At 31.2% G+C, this 19,584-nt stretch overlaps 1 protein-coding gene across 2 annotated transcripts in view; it reads right to left on the minus strand.

Annotated features, from left to right (window-relative positions):
* LOC134718793 (NADPH oxidase 5-like) overlaps window positions 1-19,584 on the minus strand; it is a 55,116-nt gene that overhangs the window by 21,544 nt on the left and 13,988 nt on the right. For both annotated transcript variants that reach the window (XM_063581522.1, XM_063581521.1), the window contains exon 2: window positions 4,666-5,479. In XM_063581522.1, the coding sequence (XP_063437592.1) occupies window positions 4,666-5,479 (814 nt within the window). The remainder of the gene's footprint in view (window positions 1-4,665; window positions 5,480-19,584) is intronic.

Raw genomic sequence — 19,584 nt, forward strand, 5'->3', positions numbered from 1 at the left:
TTCCTAATGAAATCTGAATTCGTATTAACGCAACATTGAAATTTATTGAATGACAAATTCGTGCTTTTAAACAAGATACAGAGTTTAGAGGGAAAACGAATGATTGATGTGTAAACATCATTTGCAGTGTTAACGAATAACACAAAAAAGAGTTTGCATTGCAATCTGTAACATAAATTTACATAGTTTTCAAAATGTCGTCTTAGTTCTCCATTTTAATTAAAGATTATCTTGTCTATTACAAATATCATCACACAAAATAAACATGAATGAATTAAACGAACACGCCTTCTATTTTGAGATAATCATCTTTTATATATGGAAATAAAGTATAAAAGTATTTTCAAATAGTGTAAGATAGTCTGACTAAACTCTTATTGTATATATACAACCATTTATCTGAGTATAATTTGTAGCAATAATATATGCCTAATTTGTAATTGATCTAAGCATATGTGTAGAGTTTATATCAAAGTATAATTTGTAGCGTATAACTAAGCATAATGAGTGGCGTATATCTAAGTATAATTTATAGCGTATAACTTATAAGCATAATATGTGGCGTATATATAAGTATAATTTTAGCGTAAATAGATCTAAGTATGATTTGTAGTAAAGATCTTGATATAATTTTAGCAACTATAATAGCCGACTTTTTAACAAAATTATATAAGCATTGTATAGTAAGATACATGTACTAAAAGCAGTAAATCAGAATAAAGATTTCTTTTAAATTGAATTTAAATGGCGGGAAAAACGGAAAAGCAGACGACTAGACTAGAAAATTAGAAAAAAGCTGAGTTTGACGGAAAACTTTCATTTTTTATGCTGATTTGCATAACTCAAAGAACAATAATGTGTCCTCAGAACACGAATGCCCCACTCGCACTATCATTTTCTATGTTCATTGGACCGTGAAATTGGAGTAAAGTCTCTAATTTGGCATTAAAATTAGAAAGATCGTATCATAGGGAACATGTGTACCAAGTTTGAAGTCGATTGGACTTCAACTTCATCAAAAACTACCTTGACCAAAAACGAACAGACGGACGGACGGACAGACGGACGGACGGACGGACAGACGGACAGACGGACGAAAGGACGCACAGACCAGAAAACATAATGCCCCTGTACAATGTAACTGATAGTTTAAACAAACATCCTTTTTTAGGTTGATGATTTTCATCCATTTGGTCATTATTATTTAACTATTTGAACTGAGAAAAAGTGTAGCGTTAAAGAGTGATTAAATTCAATAAAAAGGCAACATAGAAAAAGGAAAGTTTAAGTTGATAAATTATATTAATGGTATAAATAAATAAATGAATATTCATGTTTTCAGAATAATCATTTTCATTCCGCTGGAAGAAAAAAAAATCCGCAGAGATAAAAATAAAAATTAAGATTTCCGATCTTTTAAGATTGGAAAATGCAGATAGCAAATGTTTATGTGAAAAGTTTAATAAGAGAACACAAAATGCAGTTAGCAAATATTAAATTGTGATAAGTTAAATAAGAAGAATTATTACAACTTGAGATTCAGTACAGTGAAATGGCAAAAGTAACTGTGTTATTTTTCTGGCATATAAACATGCTACTGAAACCTTACCTGCTATTAAAATAACTAAAAATAACCAGTAATATCTGCATTTTAAATACTAGTACTATAATATAATTGTGTAATACAAGCAGTTTGAATATATCATTGAAAGAGCAAAATCGGATGTTTGATATCAAAGAACTATCATACAATACTTTATGAAAAGGGGAAATGAATAAATGATATGTTATCCTTAATAAGTTTTAGAATCTAAAGAAAAGTATTCGTAAACTATATTGTAATAAAATAACGTATTGCCATTGGTTTTAATTTCATAGATAAGAGACGGCCTTGCCATTTTTTCACATTTTTGGTAAAGACATATGATTCAAGTGACTGATTATGCCTTAAATCTATCAGTCAATCAAAGTCAGGACTATCAATTATTGGTTCTTTAGATTCTGAAATGGTATACACAGCTACTTTTGCATAGGTACTATTTCTGTACTAAAAACCTGTAGTACTGGTTAATATTCAGTACTTTTTTGTTACTTTAAAATTATTGTAATATTTAGGTACCAGTATTTAACAGTACTCAATTTGTACTTGAAATTTAGATACTACATATTTTTGGTTACTACCTTTATGTTCTCAGGATTTTGAAAGTTTTCTATTTCAAATCTCTTAAAATTATGAGTTTCAAACATGGACTATTGTATTATTTCTGTACCAAAATATTTAGTACAAATCAAGTACTGTAAAATACAAGTACCTAAATATTATAACAATTTTTAAAGTAAAGAAATAGTACTAAATATTAAAAGTAAATTTCCAGTACTACATATTTTAGTACAGATATAGTACCTATGCAAAAGTAGCTGTGTATTGCTTCAGCATACAAGATTTGTGCAGCTTGGTAGGCTTTCTGTCCGTCAATTACGGACAATTATAGTATCTGGATTTGTGCAGCTTGGTAGGTTTTAAGTCAGTCAATTACGGACAATTATAGTATCTGGAGACAAAAATATTTATTAAATTGATGTTCAATGGTATTTTGAAACTGCTTGTAATATGATTTCTACAAAAAAAAATCTATAATCAACATAGTTAAGGATACCTTCGTGTAATGAAACACATCTATACAAATCGTAACTTTTCGGCCCTTTTGGTGTAATAGTAATGGTAGAGTAGTTACGACCGAGGACTCTAGTTCATAAATCAGTATAGTGTTGCTATAAGGAAGTACTTAGAAATGTCAACAAGAAATGTGTAGTACGTTTATACTATGTTAGTACTTTGCAAATTATCAAACAAACTAACTATTCAAAATATAAATATTTCAGGTTTGTGGATATTTTATAGTATCGAATACCCTGCCAGGGGTTTTGTTATATATAATACGTTGTTCTAAAGACAAATGGTACGTTTACTGTATTACATTAGAGCACACCCGCGTAATGGCAGACATTTAGAGTACCAGTATGTTAACTCTTTTTGTAAAAATATTTCTGACTGGAGAACGGTATTAAAAGTCATTGTCATATATTGGTACTTGGGAACAGTACATTTTTTTTTATCCGGACGCCTTATTTTCTTTTTCCTCAAAAAATAATCCAAACTGAATAATTATAAGCAAGGATGATGAATGCAACTATGCATGGTACCTATAGGACACAGCGGCAGGATGATTAATTTTTGTTGTGGAAGGAAGAGAAGCGACACACAAAATGAGGTCCTTTCATGTACAGTCGATAGCATTGAGTGTGTAAGAAAAGGTAATACATTTGGTTAGCTTGTTTGCTAACTGAACCTTGAAGTAGTTATTAATATGGATATATTCTCCTATTTTAAGAGGAGGACTAGGCTACTTCGAAAGAAGGGAAGTATACCTTAGTTGATAATGACTTCGCGGTTCGGCTAGCAAGCAAGCTAACCACTGGAGATACATTCCCTTTTCTTATACACTCAATGCAATTGGCTGTAATAGTATAGAAAAAATATATATGTTAGTATACATGTGAATCGCTTTACCTATTTTCAAAGAAGACACCATTCCATATACGTCTATAATGTATTTTTACATCAAAACAAAAACATTTATACTAGTACAACAAAAACACGTGCTTAATAATTAACATGCAAAAAGTAAAATAACAAAAATATCAATCTCGAAAGTAAGTAAGTAAGTAAGGACATTTTTATCTAGAGTCGGACATGCTACATGTATGCACAAAATTCATTAAACATGAGCTCTGTAGGGCTCTTAACCGACTCGAAGGAAAATTCAAATTGGAAAGTCCTTCGCCAACGGACAAAATCAAAAGCTCAAACTCATCAAGCCAATGGAAAACGATGGTCATGTTTCTGACTTGCATGGTACAAGCATTTTCTTATCTATACAAAAAGTCGATTAAACCGGGTTTTAAAGCTTTACAAACCTCTCAATGGTATGAAAATTACATTAAATTCCTATTTATTGACAACAATGTGTAAATACAAAAAAAACAGACATAATAAGTAAAAAAAAATGTCAAAAAGAACGTGTATTTGGTTTTAAATATGATATTTTCATTTCGTTATGAATAACTCCCATTTAATAAATAAACCTTTATAACAACATTAAAAGTAGTGATACAAAGATATAAAAGAAAAATTAGGGCGATTTGTCAGATTTTTGTAAGAAGGACTAATATTATAATGTGTGAAACAAAATACCTCTTTTGTGGTGAAAAATAAATTCATAATTGTTTACAACTAACATTGTAATAAGATTTTAAGATTAAATCGGGTTTCCGATAACAAAAATCTCTAGTGTTTCATTCTCGTGCAATAATTCCTTAAATAAAATAAGTAATAACAATTTTTTTCAAAACACTGAGGGTAAAAATGCCATTGAAAGTGTATTACTAGATGAAATATTATTAATCAGCCTTAACTATTTTTTTGCCGATTAGATTTTTGATTGGTGGTGATGAACGCCACTTTAACTTGGTGAATTCAATAATAACACCAACACACTAAAACCGGTATATTTAACAGACGAAGAGATAAGGACAAACAAATACTCACATTTGCCTAGATTCGAGCGGGAAATTTAAAAATATTGAAAATTTGACAATACTTACTCTGCAATATTTGTATCTACAGGTACTATATTATTATTGGTCTTGTCGTGGATAATTTTAGATTGTACATCAGCATCCGGTGAACTTCTGGGAAATTCTGTACTTCCGTTTGAGTTATTTCCAACATCTTCCACCATGTTTATTTTGACACTGTCGCTTAGTTCATCAGGGATGTCATACTTGAAATGGACATTTGGCATAACTTGAGCTGTCGGCGTAGATTTTCCATGATTTTCTAGATTACTGCTCCCCTTTATGGAGCCGTTAGATTTATGTTTTGAATCTTCTTCAAAATTAATAGCTTGTGGATGACCGTTGGTTTTAAAACTGATATCTTGAACAACGGTGACTATATCCTTTGTTTCGGGTTCGTTTAAAATTGATGATTTGGAGTCAATGAACGCAGGGTTCGTGTACGCAACATCTTCCCTTCTCTTGTATCCGAGACCTAGTGCTGGACTTGTGTATTTCGACTTACTCATTTCACTAATCTCAAGCTGGGACCCAGTTTCGTCTATCAAATAACTCCGTATATTAGACTTAGGCTTTATGAACTGTTGGTACGAACTTTCAACTGGACTAGATGGAAGATATCGTAGCAGACTTAAACCATTCGGAATATCTTGGGTTGTTGTGTATATATCATCGTGAGATTTCCATAGTTTTGTACTGCTTGATAGTTGATGTGCCTTCGACTGGTACCTTAATTCCTTAAGATGTGTAGAACCTTGAATGTGGCTACCAGTTGTATTGTCGACAGTGATTGTCACCACGTGTTCACCTCTTGTTTGTTGTTGACGTTCGACAAAATCTTCTAAAATAAAACGAAATTGTCTAAATTTAAGTATAAAACATTGACGAAACACACACTATTTATGACAATAAACTTAAAAAAAAAAAAAAAAGGTCAAAAGTAACCATATGAAAAACTACACACAAATAGAAACAATTTGAAACACTAAAACAACATGTTTTATATTAAAGCTATTTACGGAGAGGCAGAACGGTACAAAAAGTATTCAAAGCAATAAAACAAACCGATTAAATCCGACAAAAATGTTCATATAATTCTATTTTAGTTAAAGTCTCTGGTCTATGATCCAATAAATTTGATTTTTATAAATTATGTAATTTCTCCTTTAATTACGAACTCAAATTTATTTTCTCACGTTGATACCATCAACAAAGAAAGTTTTATTTTACATCCTTTGAATTATTATTTATGAGACTTGTACATATTTTTTACGGATCTGTTTCTTGTTCGTATTATGCTGGAGAGATCTGATTGGCTGTCTCTTGATTACGTAAGCGCATGTCACGTGGTAAAATTTCCTTTGCAGTTGTTTACATCCTGGTCATTTGGTGTCAAGTGTATAAATGTCATACTGACATAAATACATCAAATTTTCATTTGTCTATGGTCTTATCATCTTACCAATTTAAATGCAAAAGTTATATCACTGGTATTTAATTTTTCTTCTTCTGAAAGCCACATTTCAAAATGCTTTCAGAGAATATTATGCTTCATTTCTAAAGATATTATTTTGAATTAGGAGACCACGTTGTGAACATTTTGTAATTGTATTGTTTAGTTTGTGAAACAGAATATTTCAGTCATCTTTCTAAAAAAAGTTATATAAAATATTACTTTTTTTATTAATATTTAGGATCAAAATTAAGCTTAGGCCACACTTAAAAATATCTGGGTTTGCCCAAACCCTACCCAAAGATTGAGACAGTGGGTAGGTAGGTAGGCATTTTCTTTTTTTTCAAAGTATCAGATGTTTATTAGTCTTCATGTCTATTTGATTAAAAAAAAATCTTCAAACAGGACAATTAAAGAATTTGAGTTTTCTGGGTAGGTAGCGTTTGGGCAAACAAACCTATTATTTATTATGGCCTTACATACACTATTTCACTGTTTCAAGACAACTTTGCAATCGGTTAAAGCAAAATATTCATCTTGCTACATACATTTGTACATGTATATTATTTATTTGCCACAATACAGATTTTATTGAAATATCACTATACAGAAAATACATATACTCATACATATAATATATAATTCGTCTAAACAACAATGTTAGATCTGTAAATTTGATGAAACAGATTATTGTACTTCCCTGGACGGGATTCGAACTCATGCTACTGAGATATCGTGGCACAAAATCGCCTTGCACTACATAAAATTGAGAATGGAAATGGGAAATGTGTCAAAGACCTTAGAAAAAAAACCAACAGAAGGTCACCAACAGGTCTTCAATGTAGCGAGAAATTCCCGCACCCGGAGGCGTCCTTCAGCTGGCCCCTAAACAAATATATTATACTAGTTCAGTGATAATAAACGCCATACTAAATTTAATAATCACAGTATTTCGTCACTTGTTGTGAATAAAATGTATAAGAGAACAATCATTGAATTGGGGGTGGCAGGTGGAGGGAAGTGATTTTTTGTCTGCGTCATATTTTTTTTTTGAAAGTTTTTCGATGTTGTTTATTTTTTTAAAAAGTTTTTCGATGTTATTAATCAACATTTCTCTTTTAATGTATCACGAATAAGGTATGAAGAAAATCTCGATCACAATATGCCACCAAATTGGGGATCAGCATATCTTTTTACGGGAAAAAAATATAACTTCCCCCCTCTGTTGGAAGTTAAATTATCGTTCCTAACCACTATCAAGAACTTATATTATGTTGTAACCCTTAAATTCGAAACGGTACTTTCAATCGTTTTTATCCAAATAGATGTTAATAATTAATGGTGTTTTTTATAATTTTTAGGCAGATTGAATCATTTTAATTATGTATTCTCTATTTCTTATATTTTAGCACCTAAGTCCTTCTTGTTCTCTAGTACAGTAAAACCTGGCTAAACCGAATCCTGCATAAACAGAAAACTTGTATAAACCAAACTTGTTCTTTAGCACCGTCATATCAAATTGTTTGCATTGTCAACCTGATTCAACCCAACATCGGTCAAAACCGAACAAAATCATAAGTCCCGAAGAGGTTCGGTTTAAACAGGTTTCACTGTACTACTCTTCACATCTTTGGCCCATTTTCCTTTATCATACATGTATATCATTGGTATGTTTTTTTCAGATTTGGTCCTGTGTGGTACCGTTAAAGTCCACAATTCATCTAAAGTCCACAACAAATTACTTTATTATGTAAAAATCTATCAAGAACCTTTTAAAGATTACATGAAACTACTGAGTCCGTTCTGTCAACAAGGTCCTTTAATTTGTAATACAATGTTAAAGTATGGTAATGATAGAGAGCAACCTTTCAACTTAAACTTTAAAAAAGGGGGTTTTCTGAGCCAGAGTTTGTTTGTTTAGTTTTTTCAACGCTATGAATCAAGTACAGTAAAATCAGGCTAAACCGAATCCTGCGTAAACAGAAAACCTGTATAAACCAAACTTGTTCTTTAGCACCGTCATATCAAATTGTATGCATTATCAATCTGATTAAACCGAACATCGGTCAAAACCGAACAAAATCATAAGTCCCGAAGAGGTTCGGTTTAAACAGGTTTCACTGTAGATCTCTTTCAAGTTATGACCTTCACAGGTACCATCTTCAACCATGTAGGAGGGATCATCAATATCCCTACACTAATGACGTTAATCAAGAGTCTTTCAGTAAGTAATTGTTTTGTGCGAGATAAACTAGAAAGCGACAGATTTTCGTATAAATTATTAAAATTAAGAATTTGCAAAGTTACAATTTCACTATAGAAACGAGAATATCACCGAATGACTATGACATATAATAAGCGAAAGGTATTAACAAAACAATATAAGTAAGTAAGAAAGTAAATTATTTATTATAAAAATTAAATGACTGTGTAAATATATGCAGTTTATAAATATACAATATATATTAGAAATATTAATACATCCGGCCATATGAATCTACACCTATAAGTCCCTCCATAGAATTAGTTTATTATGAAACAATTATATCACGTTCTTAGAAATAACAAATTATTCATGAACTTATCTTTTTGTTGACGAAAGTTAATAGAACAAACATCTGTCGCCTTAGCTTTAGGTGTCAGACCTCCAATTAAGGTGGCAACACCTAAACTAAAATTAATTTGGCTCGTTTTATTTTCATAAAATATTAATACACCGGCCAAATGGATCTTTACCTATAAGTCACCCCACATAGAATTTATTTATTATAGAACAATTATATCACGTTCTTAGAAATAACAAATTATTCATGAACTTATCTTTTTGTTGACGAAAGTCATAAATTAGAAAGGGAATAATATAAGTTGTAATAACTTGTTTCGCAAAAAAAAATGTCGTTTTTTGTCCTGAATCGTGCAAATATGTAGAAAATATCGAGATAGACAACACTTCATTCTCCGTTCCTCAATAAATCATCAAATATCCGTGTCCAGCGTCATTATCACGTCAACAATAATATAAGTGGGAATAGATATCTTTTGTTCACGCCACCATGCAGGGTCAGGTGAAAAAAGTGACGTAATATGAGCATGGAGTTCTAAGTGCATAGGGGCATTGAAAAGGATACAAATATCATTGGGAGTCTACATTTACACAATACTATGCGTGTAGATATATCTATAATACTAAAATTACGAGGTCCAATTTGTCATCCGTCATCACGTAAAAACGATGAATTAAAGAATTCAACTTTATATATAACTTATATAGTACAATGCTGTTGATTAAAAATTACACCACTCCAGACCCTTTTGTTTTCCACATAATTAATATTGCCAATAATAAAGAAGTTCCGTGTCGAATCCGATACCGATACCAATAGTATATTCACCTGTTATACCTATTATCTTATCTGTACGTTCTGCATCTGACAGGCGCACCACCAAACGCTGTAATTAAGATTTTGCTATATACACGCGCGTACGGGTCGTAATCACAGGGTTGACACTACTTAATTCAATCATTGTCACATTGTTCCCGATTGTAGTATTTTAATCAGTATGACTTTCTAAGATGACAATACGAATAATAAAAATCTGGACTTAAAATAAGGCGTGATAGGTACAGCATGTACAGTTTTCAATTTGTTACGTAAAACAGCGAATCAAAGAATTCAACTTTATATAACTCATAAAGGACAATGCTGTTGATTAAAAAAAATACTCCTTTCCAGGCCCTTTTGTTTTCCAAATAAAATTAATAATACCAATAATTGATATTAGTTCCAGGTCGACTGGTTCAAACAGAAAGATATTGAAAGCAGAGAAAACTGTGCATCTTATAATCGGCATGACTTTATCAGATGACCATACCAATACTAAAATAAGGCTTTCGCATAGTTATATTCTTTAATTCAGTCACAAACCCGCGATATCACGGGTGTGTTCTAGTGATATATGATGAATATTCACAATAACGCAGAAGTCAGCTGAATTTCTTTACATATTTTTATAAATCAAACAACCTTTACAAACGCACAAACAATGTATAAAATGACTGTATCATGCAAGGCTCTTGATATAAATGCAAATATTGCGTCTGGCGTACACAATCATGGTATAAATAATGAGTTCATTTCCAAAACCGGGTCGATGTTACTGCATATTGAGGTTTCTGTCTGAGGCTATCAGCAGCCTAGTAGCCAGCGTTTCTGTGTTGACAAATATTTTCAATGATATTGTCATAATAATAAATTAACTGTTTGGACGAAGGTAAAATAAAATCTAAAAAAACTAACATTAACTTGCATTCATATTTCTTGTCATTTACCAGCTGTTGATAGTTTACAGTGGCGGATCTAGAATTTTGCATAATTGGTTGCTTAGAGGGGACCCACTTCCGTCAATATTCAGTGATTCCCTTTGTAATCAACAATTTTTTTCTCAAACGGGTAGGGTGCCCCCTTTTTGCTCCCTAAATCAGCCTCTTGTTTATGGTTAATCAAGTTACGATGATAGTATTTATTTCGTGCAGTTTTACTATACATTCTTATTTTTTTAAAACTATTTTACTATTCTTCGATGCCAAAAAAAATTAAATGAAATGTAGTCATAAAATTTAGAAATCAACATATGGTTACAATGTACGGTACGTAAACGGTCAACCTCCCGGATGTTTGCCACAACTTTAAGCATGTGGATCTGCATACGGAAATTTCAGTAGCAATTCAAATGAACGACCATTTAATTTCAAAGGGGGGAGGGGGTATTGTTTTTTATTCTCAAAAAAATATAGCTGATTCTAAAATTAAAGAAAACAAATGTTCTGTTTATGCAGAGGAAAACAGAAATATTCTGTATCAAGATTTTGCCCATACCTGATAGTGATTTTGAACAATACTATTTGAGGTATAGCGTTAAATATTTTTCTACACATACAACAAAACATACCCGCCTATTTTTTGAAAGTTCAATGGTTGACCCCTTACATATTATTTTTTAAAGAAAAGTCATAGGACAGGATTTCGAGAAATGGTAATTTTAATTAAATTTTCTAAAATATTTAACGATATTTATGTGTATTTTAAACATTTGTGCTACTATATATGCTTTTCAAATATTTGATTTACTATATCCCAGAAAATATAAAAGTTATACATATAATTTTCATGTTAACGTGCTCCAGTTGAATGCAAAATTTTACGTAAAATATCGCGAGCTCATCAAGTTCCGTTCCTGCTACAATGTACCTCACATGAAGGATGGACTTCGGTGGAATTAAGTTGGAAGAGTACTAGTTAAGAAACAAAAAAGCATAAAATATTGATCGGTTATGGAGCTCCTTTTCGAGACATTAAATTTCAGAAATATGACAGGAAAAGTCTTCATCTTATATTTTCATTCATATTATTTGGGTCTCAAATCGAAAGTAAAAAAAATTAGTATGAATGGATTTTGGTAAATGGCCTCTTTATGAGCCGTATGACTCATCCAATTTATATTTTGCAGGTTGTGAACTTTCTAATATTTTGGTCCGAGCATTATTTAAGAGGCATTTTTTTTTTATCGAAATTCCCAATTGTTTCTATTATGAAGATATTAGTTGATAAAACGTAACTTACCGTGATTATATTACAAATGTCCAAAAATATCCAAAAAATATGTTTTTACTGTTTCTTTTCCACGTATATAATGGTCCAGTGTTTGTTTGGATCTTAATCAGACTTTAAATACCGCCTTACATAAAATGTCATGCTTGCTATATTGTATGTCAACAATTATACGGGTATTTACACACAAAAAACAAGCCATGTCATATGCTACACAGAGCATTATCATGCAATAATTTCATTTAAAAATATACTTAGTTACTTTGACTATTAACAATTGAAATTAGAAATTGTATTAATTGATAGAAGTCATATCATATAACATTTTTTTTAAAGGGCATGAAATTTGTTATTTTAAGGATCATTTTATAATCTTTTTATTCTTAGGGAGCTACCATTTGATTTCTATGCAGGGGCAAGAATAAAAAAATATACTGTCTTTTTTCTGTTGTAATCTCTGGCCCGACTTTCTTTCCCCCCCCCCCCGGTCTATTCGGTCCTGTCTAATTTCATAAACGTTTAGCCTGACTTTTTTAACATAAATTGCAATACTGCCTTTTTGTCAAGTTGCTCATCCTGCCTTTTTTTCTCTCAAAACTCCTGTCCTACCTTGTTTCAAATTTCACCCCGTTTTAAAATTAAATGGAAGCTCCCTAAGAAGTTTTTTTTCTTATTAATTAATTAAAGTGTCTTCCTGTGACTCTATAAGTTTTAAATTATACTTTTAAATAATTGTTTTAATTATAAGGCGTCGTTGTTATATTTTCATTCAAGTATTTCCAAATAAGTTCTCTCTATAAACATTTTCCTCGTTTTCGATTGTTTTTTTTGCCATGGTGCTTTCCTAAATTTTAATGTTTGTTTGTCACTTGTTTATCTTTTGCTTCTTTTCTCATTACAATTAATCATACTTTTGATAATTCCAAATTATTAACACGTATTTCAATGATTTCTTAGAAGCTAAGGGTGCATTTCTTTCTAACACAAACGATGAGAACGGCTAAGCGCGCACATGTTTTGATAATTTCTTTCAAACATACGTTTGCAAAGTTTACATAAACTTTGAAAAACTATGCAAACGCTAAAAATGCGTCTGCAGTTTGTCGTTTGTTAGTACACACGCTGGATTTGTTTCTAACTTCAACCGGACTTAACGAAGTATTTGTTTCTACGTTTGTAAAAAAGTCTGTTTACCAACAACATGTGCATGATTTATTGAAAGTTCAAAAATTGTAGCCAAACGCACAAATAATAAAATACGTACTACATTTTCAATAGTATAATCATTATAATTATGAGCTACAGAAGGATACACAAACTGTTGTTTGCCTACTTCGAGGCGTGCATATATTATGTACTATATATTTTTTAATATTGTACATATTACGTATGTATTATATTCATGTTGCAATTCACATTTTGCATCGATAATTTATATTCAACTTTTTTTTGGATTGGCTAAAGAAACAAATCGAAATACTTAAAAAAAAATACTGCGAAAACGAGACAGAAAGAATCTGGTACTAAATAATAAACTGAATATTACCGTTTGCCCACAGTAGAAGCTGGATACCAGATAACGATATTCCTATATAATTCTAATATCACTTGATAAACGAATTAGGAGCTATGGTATACGTGCGAATGAGACAAATATCTTTTAGCACATGTATTTGTACAGTAAAATGGCTAACTACAGAATAAAACAAATACAAAGATCAGCTAATTCTAAAATTAGTGAAATGCGTGCCCAATTATTTAAATACATGTATATAGATAGTAAAACGCATAACTTTTTTTTTGTGAACTTGATCTTCTTTTGTATTTTGTAAATCCTATCTATATATTGAGTGATCCTTTTTCAATATTTAAAGTTCTTTGTTCTACACGTCACACGGTCGTGCTTACGTCTGTCATTTATTTATTTATGACTATTATGAATTAAAAATAAATAGGAACACTTATATATTTCATTTAACCGAATTTGGAGGCTCGTGCCATGAATTGGAAATTTAATTTTATTATCGTGACATTATCATTTTAAGATACTACCCCCTTTAAAGTAACTAATACACAACGGTGTTGTTTTTTCGACTTTGAGTGCCCAATTATTCAACTATATGCACTATAATGGACTGATCTTGTAATTTAAATTTGTCAAATCTTAAGGCCATCAATGATACTTAAAAGTACGTGTACTATTCTGTCGTTTAAAATTAAATATTTCTTCTACCAATTCATTATTCTTTCTCAAAATATTTGCTTTTTGATGCGTCCCATCTTAATCCACTTACGACTGTTTTAGAGAACGACATTACCATTTACAAATTGGAAAGGATTCTCATAAAAAAAATATTAAAAATTTGTCTGACTCGGAGAGTAAAATATTTAACATGGATGGCAATTGGCGCGTACAGAACAGAAGATGCTTACGCATCCGTCCTTGCAAATATTTCCACAGTTCTGTATAAATATTCGTCTTACACGTTGAAATGGATGCTTGCACTGGGTCCAGCCTTGCTAGTGTGGAGTTTTCTCTCATTCTTTTTTTTTTTACCATGGTTTGCATCTTTTTTTTATGAATTTATACCATTTTAACGTTGCTAAACGACTTTTACCATTAACTTGCGTTATATTAAAACAAGAGTTGTAAATCGTAATCAGGTATTTCTTTTTATGACATTATTAAAACCAGTACAGCTGTTGATGAACTACCAGTCGAACAAACAGAAAAAAATGCGCACAAACAAACAAACTCCTTCTCGCATTACATGTTTTGATCAGATTGAATATTAAAGATATACAATGAAAAATAACATGACCAAATTGGGAATGGAAATGGAGAATAATTCAGAGACAACTACCTGACATAAGAGCAGAAAACAACTGAAAGTCACCAATTGGTCTACAACACAGCGAGAAAATCAGGCACCAGGAGGACTGCTTCACCTGGTCCCTACAAACAAAAATGTGTACTACGTCATGTAGTTCAGTGATAATAGACGTCAATAAAAATTATGCATGGGTACTTATTGATAACACTTTATAGATTTATAAATTTATTTTAAAAATCCCTAGAAAAAAATCGGAACTTTCTCTAACCAAAAAATGCATTTTAGAAGAAAAAAGTTGTCGTAGCAATCTCTCCGATTCTATCATAAGAATTTCTGATTTTAGTTTAACTTTATGATAAGTAAAATCACTGAAATTTCCCAACTTCTCTTGGCAAAAATTTGTTCAGATGTTAATAAAATAATGTCGAATGCTATTTCTCTTTTTGCATCTAATAGTAATACAAAGCGCTTTTCTAATTTAACCTTCGTTTGGAACACTCATTATATTCTTTACACAGCTTACCATTTTTCTCCATTCTTTTATATTTTAGCCCCACCACTTCTTATTATTTTTGCCACTGAACATTAAGCAATCAGCTATTAATCATTATTATTTATTATTTATTTTTGGTCGTTTTCTGTAGTATTAGCCTTTTATTTTCTATTATGTAATCAACATCAAGACCATAATAACAACATTATTTCAAAAGCATTTTGGACAAGCTACGTGTCATAATGCACCTCTAATTGTATAACTAAATAGACTGGTTGCAAAAAAAACCCAGTTGTACTAAGTTTTTACATTACCCTCTCATACAATTAAACTAACGAGCGGTTTGGCCCGTGTGCATTAAGCTACTTAATTCACAATTTGTTCCGAACGGAAGGATTTTATCTGCATGTTTTACGATACATTAATTCTACGATTGGAAATCTCAACTTGAGTTATTTTTTGCATATCAGTCCAGATAAATTATTTTACTTTGAAAACAGTATACCTTTTAAAGTTTTCGATTACCGTAGAAAAATTTGATGTTTTTTTTTACATATTTTACTTAATGTGTGCTGTTTTGAATGGTTTCAGTGTGTATTTTTTAAACATCATTGTGACAAAAATTATGAACGAGAAATATTTTACGTCGGTGTTAAAATACGGGACACTTCTTAATATAGGTTTATTTCTTAACTCTATCGTTTCTTTAGAAGTTGATCGTTCGTGCTATAGTAATGTATAATATAAGCTTATAATCGTGACACATGGCCATTTTAAAATACGATCGCCTTTTATATAAGGATCGTGTAATTTGAGTGTTAAATGTCCATTCATACATTTTTATATTATAATGTTCTTATCTTGCATTGTCACTCCAATTTCACGATCATTTAATTCGAAAGCGACCTTCACAGTTTAAGTGTGTTTGTATACCTCTTATTCTACCCTTGTTCCTATGAGTATGCATTAGTATACATGTAGGAAGCATGGCCAATGTCGAGGACCAGGTCTTGCTATTTGAAGCCACTCCAAGTAATCACATAATTATAATTATTTTGACAAAATAAATCAATAATCAATATTTTTTTTAACCAAGACAACCAAATTTCGATTCCCGTTTGGGATTAAAATTTTAGGAACTCAATTTTCGGCTCTCCCTTGACACCATTTGCGAGTATGGCTTGAGGAAACTATGATAGTCCGTCGGAAGAGGACGACAAATGGCTGACCCGTTTTAAGAGAGAGCCATATCTTTTGCATGTAAAAGACACCGTTGTAGATTTCGTAAAAGAGTAGACTAATACCACTACAAGGCAGCACTCGCACCCGCAAAGTGGAAAGGGATTAATATAAGTTGCAAAACTTGTTACCCAATCCATTTTAAATAGATATGTTTAAACTAATCAAATGTTAGAAATACAGTGCTAGACTATTTATTTACAAATAATCATGAAATATTCTATTTGGTTATCAAATATTCACGTTAAAAACGGTCCAGTAATCACATAATGAAAAAAAAAACCGCGAAGAGGCTCACGTGTCTTTACAATCGAAGTAAGCTAAAAATAACAAAGATATTAAACTCCGAGAAATATTCCAAACAGAAAGTCGCTATCCAAATGGCAAAACCAAAATCTCAAACACATCGAACGAATGGATAACAACTGTCATATTCCTGACATGGTACAGACATTTTCTTATGCAGAAAATGGTGGATTCACCTGTTTTATAGCTAGCTAAACATTTCACTTGAATTGTATGACAGTCACATCAGAATTCATATACATGTATCAACAACGATGTGCGAACAAAACTAATAGACATAATAGGGGAAAAGGTAAAAAAAAATATAGGGAAACAGCAGTAAATATAGAGAAAAGAGAAGAGAGAGTGAATATATTAGATGGATAATAGATATCCAAGGTTCTACAAAGACAAAAAAAAAAACATTCCAAAAAATCTAAGCAACAAAAAGATTAACTACACAAAAAATATATACACAAAATTAAGGGTGTTGTAACACGCCCGTCAATTCGTTCAAATTTTTAATGATAAAATTTAAAGATGCATCCACCCTGTAATTTAAGTTCTATTTTAATATTTCAGTATTTATAAAACTTTACAAATTTTGATTTTAGAGATTTAATTATAAATAACTTACCGAGCAGGTGAGGAAACTATGATAGTCCGTCGGAAGAGGACGACAAATGGCTGACCCGTTTTAAGAGAGAGCCATATCTTTTGCATGTAAAAGACACCGTTGTAGATTTCGTAAAAGAGTAGACTAATACCACTACAAGGCAGCACTCGCACCCGCAAAGTGGAAAGGGATTAATATAAGTTGCAAAACTTGTTACCCAATCCATTTTAAATAGATATGTTTAAACTAATCAAATGTTAGAAATACAGTGCTAGACTATTTATTTACAAATAATCATGAAATATTCTATTTGGTTATCAAATATTCACGTTAAAAACGGTCCAGTAATCACATAATGAAAAAAAAACCGCGAAGAGGCTCACGTGTCTTTACAATCGAAGTAAGCTAAAAATAACAAAGATATTAAACTCCGAGAAATATTCCAAACAGAAAGTCGCTATCCAAATGGCAAAACCAAAATCTCAAACACATCGAACGAATGGATAACAACTGTCATATTCCTGACATGGTACAGACATTTTCTTATGCAGAAAATGGTGGATTCACCTGTTTTATAGCTAGCTAAACATTTCACTTGAATTGTATGACAGTCACATCAGAATTCATATACATGTATCAACAACGATGTGCGAACAAAACTAATAGACATAATAAGGGAAAAGGTAAAAAAAATATAGGGAAACAGCAGTAAATATAGGGAAAAGAGAAGAGAGAGTGAATATATTAGATGGATAATAGATATCCAAGGTTCTACAAAGACAAAAAAAAAAAACATTCCAAAAAATCTAAGCAACAAAAAGATTAACTACACAAAAAATATATACACAAAATTAAGGGTGTTGTAACACGCCCGTCAATTCGTTCAAATTTTTAATGATAAAATTTAAAGATGCATCCTACCCTGTAATTTAAGTTCTATTTTAATATTTCAGTATTTATAAAACTTTACAAATTTTGATTTTAGAGATTTAATTATAAATAACTTACCGAGCAGGTGAGGCACTGACTTTCGTACATATACACATCGATTTATCTTCATATTTAACATCTTATCAGTTTTCAAAATCAAATTACCTAAATATTTTAAAATAAATGGTTGCTTTGTTTTCAAATTACAATTCTCAATTGTTAGTTGACTTCAAATGTAAGTTCAACGTAGTTATTTCGTTATCATTAAAAATGTTAAGTGAGGTGATCTGATTCTTATGTTTCTTACAATATCCACGCGAACGTTTGATTTTTTCTGTAATTAAAATTTGCTGTTACAAAATGTAAGAAATTATTATAAATAAAGGAATGTATCTTTCTCATGCAAAGCTCTTGTTTCCTTTCACGATTTTTGATATACTTTTTGGAACTTTTGGATTATAGCTCTTCATCTTATATATAAACTTTGGATTTCAAATATTTTGGCGCGGCCATGAGCATCACTGAAGAGACATGTATTGTAGAAATGCGCATCTGGTGCAAAAACATTGGTACCGTTAATGTTATTTGAATCTCATTAATTGACAACAAATTACGTTGGTGCTCATCTGCATTTTTCTTGTCGACTAATGTTCTTGTTGTCCCTTTTTGTAGCTTATCTCCTTTATTTGTTATATTTTAACACATATTTTTCAAAGAATTTATCACATGATGTCTATGTTGGTTCAATGAATATACAAATATACCAAGCTTTACAAACATTTACGCTACGACAGGAGTTTCGAGTTTATGAAATATAGATCCCCTTTTTGGAGTCGAGCGTCACTGATGAGTCTTTTGTAGACGAAACGCGCGTTTGGCGTATATACAAAATTTAGTCCTGGTATATATGATGAGTTTATTTATATACATAAGGATATCAAGTATAAATTTCAGTGACACTAAAAAATTTAATTTCGGCTCAATATAAAAATACTAAACTTCAAGGAAAATTCCAAAAAGAAACTCCCTAAACAAATGGCTAAAGCAAAAGCCCAAACACATCAAATGAAAAGTAAAAACACAAAAATACTGAACTCCGAGGAAAATTCAAAAAAGGAAAGTCCCAAATCAACAGATAACAACCACTGTCACATGCCTGACTTGGTACAGGCATTTCCTGATGTAGAAAATGTAGATTAAATCTGGATAAAATTATCACGTGTATGCAAGTTGTATTTGTCTTTGTCCATTGTATTGACACCAAATATTAAAAGAAAAGAAATTTTTACGGTCAGCCTGAGGTCTATATCATAGAGCCAATTCATGTGAAATACACGGGTATAGCTGAACATTAAAGTATTTTCGTACGCTTCTATCCTCAAATTTACCGTATTTGACCTACTGAAATTGAAATAATACCTTCATGTTATGGTCTATGCTCATTTTAACATGAACATGTATTATATTTGACTATATGTTACATTTCG

This window comes from Mytilus trossulus, chromosome 5, assembly GCF_036588685.1.
Source record: "Mytilus trossulus isolate FHL-02 chromosome 5, PNRI_Mtr1.1.1.hap1, whole genome shotgun sequence".
Classification (NCBI taxonomy): domain Eukaryota; kingdom Metazoa; phylum Mollusca; class Bivalvia; order Mytilida; family Mytilidae; genus Mytilus; species Mytilus trossulus.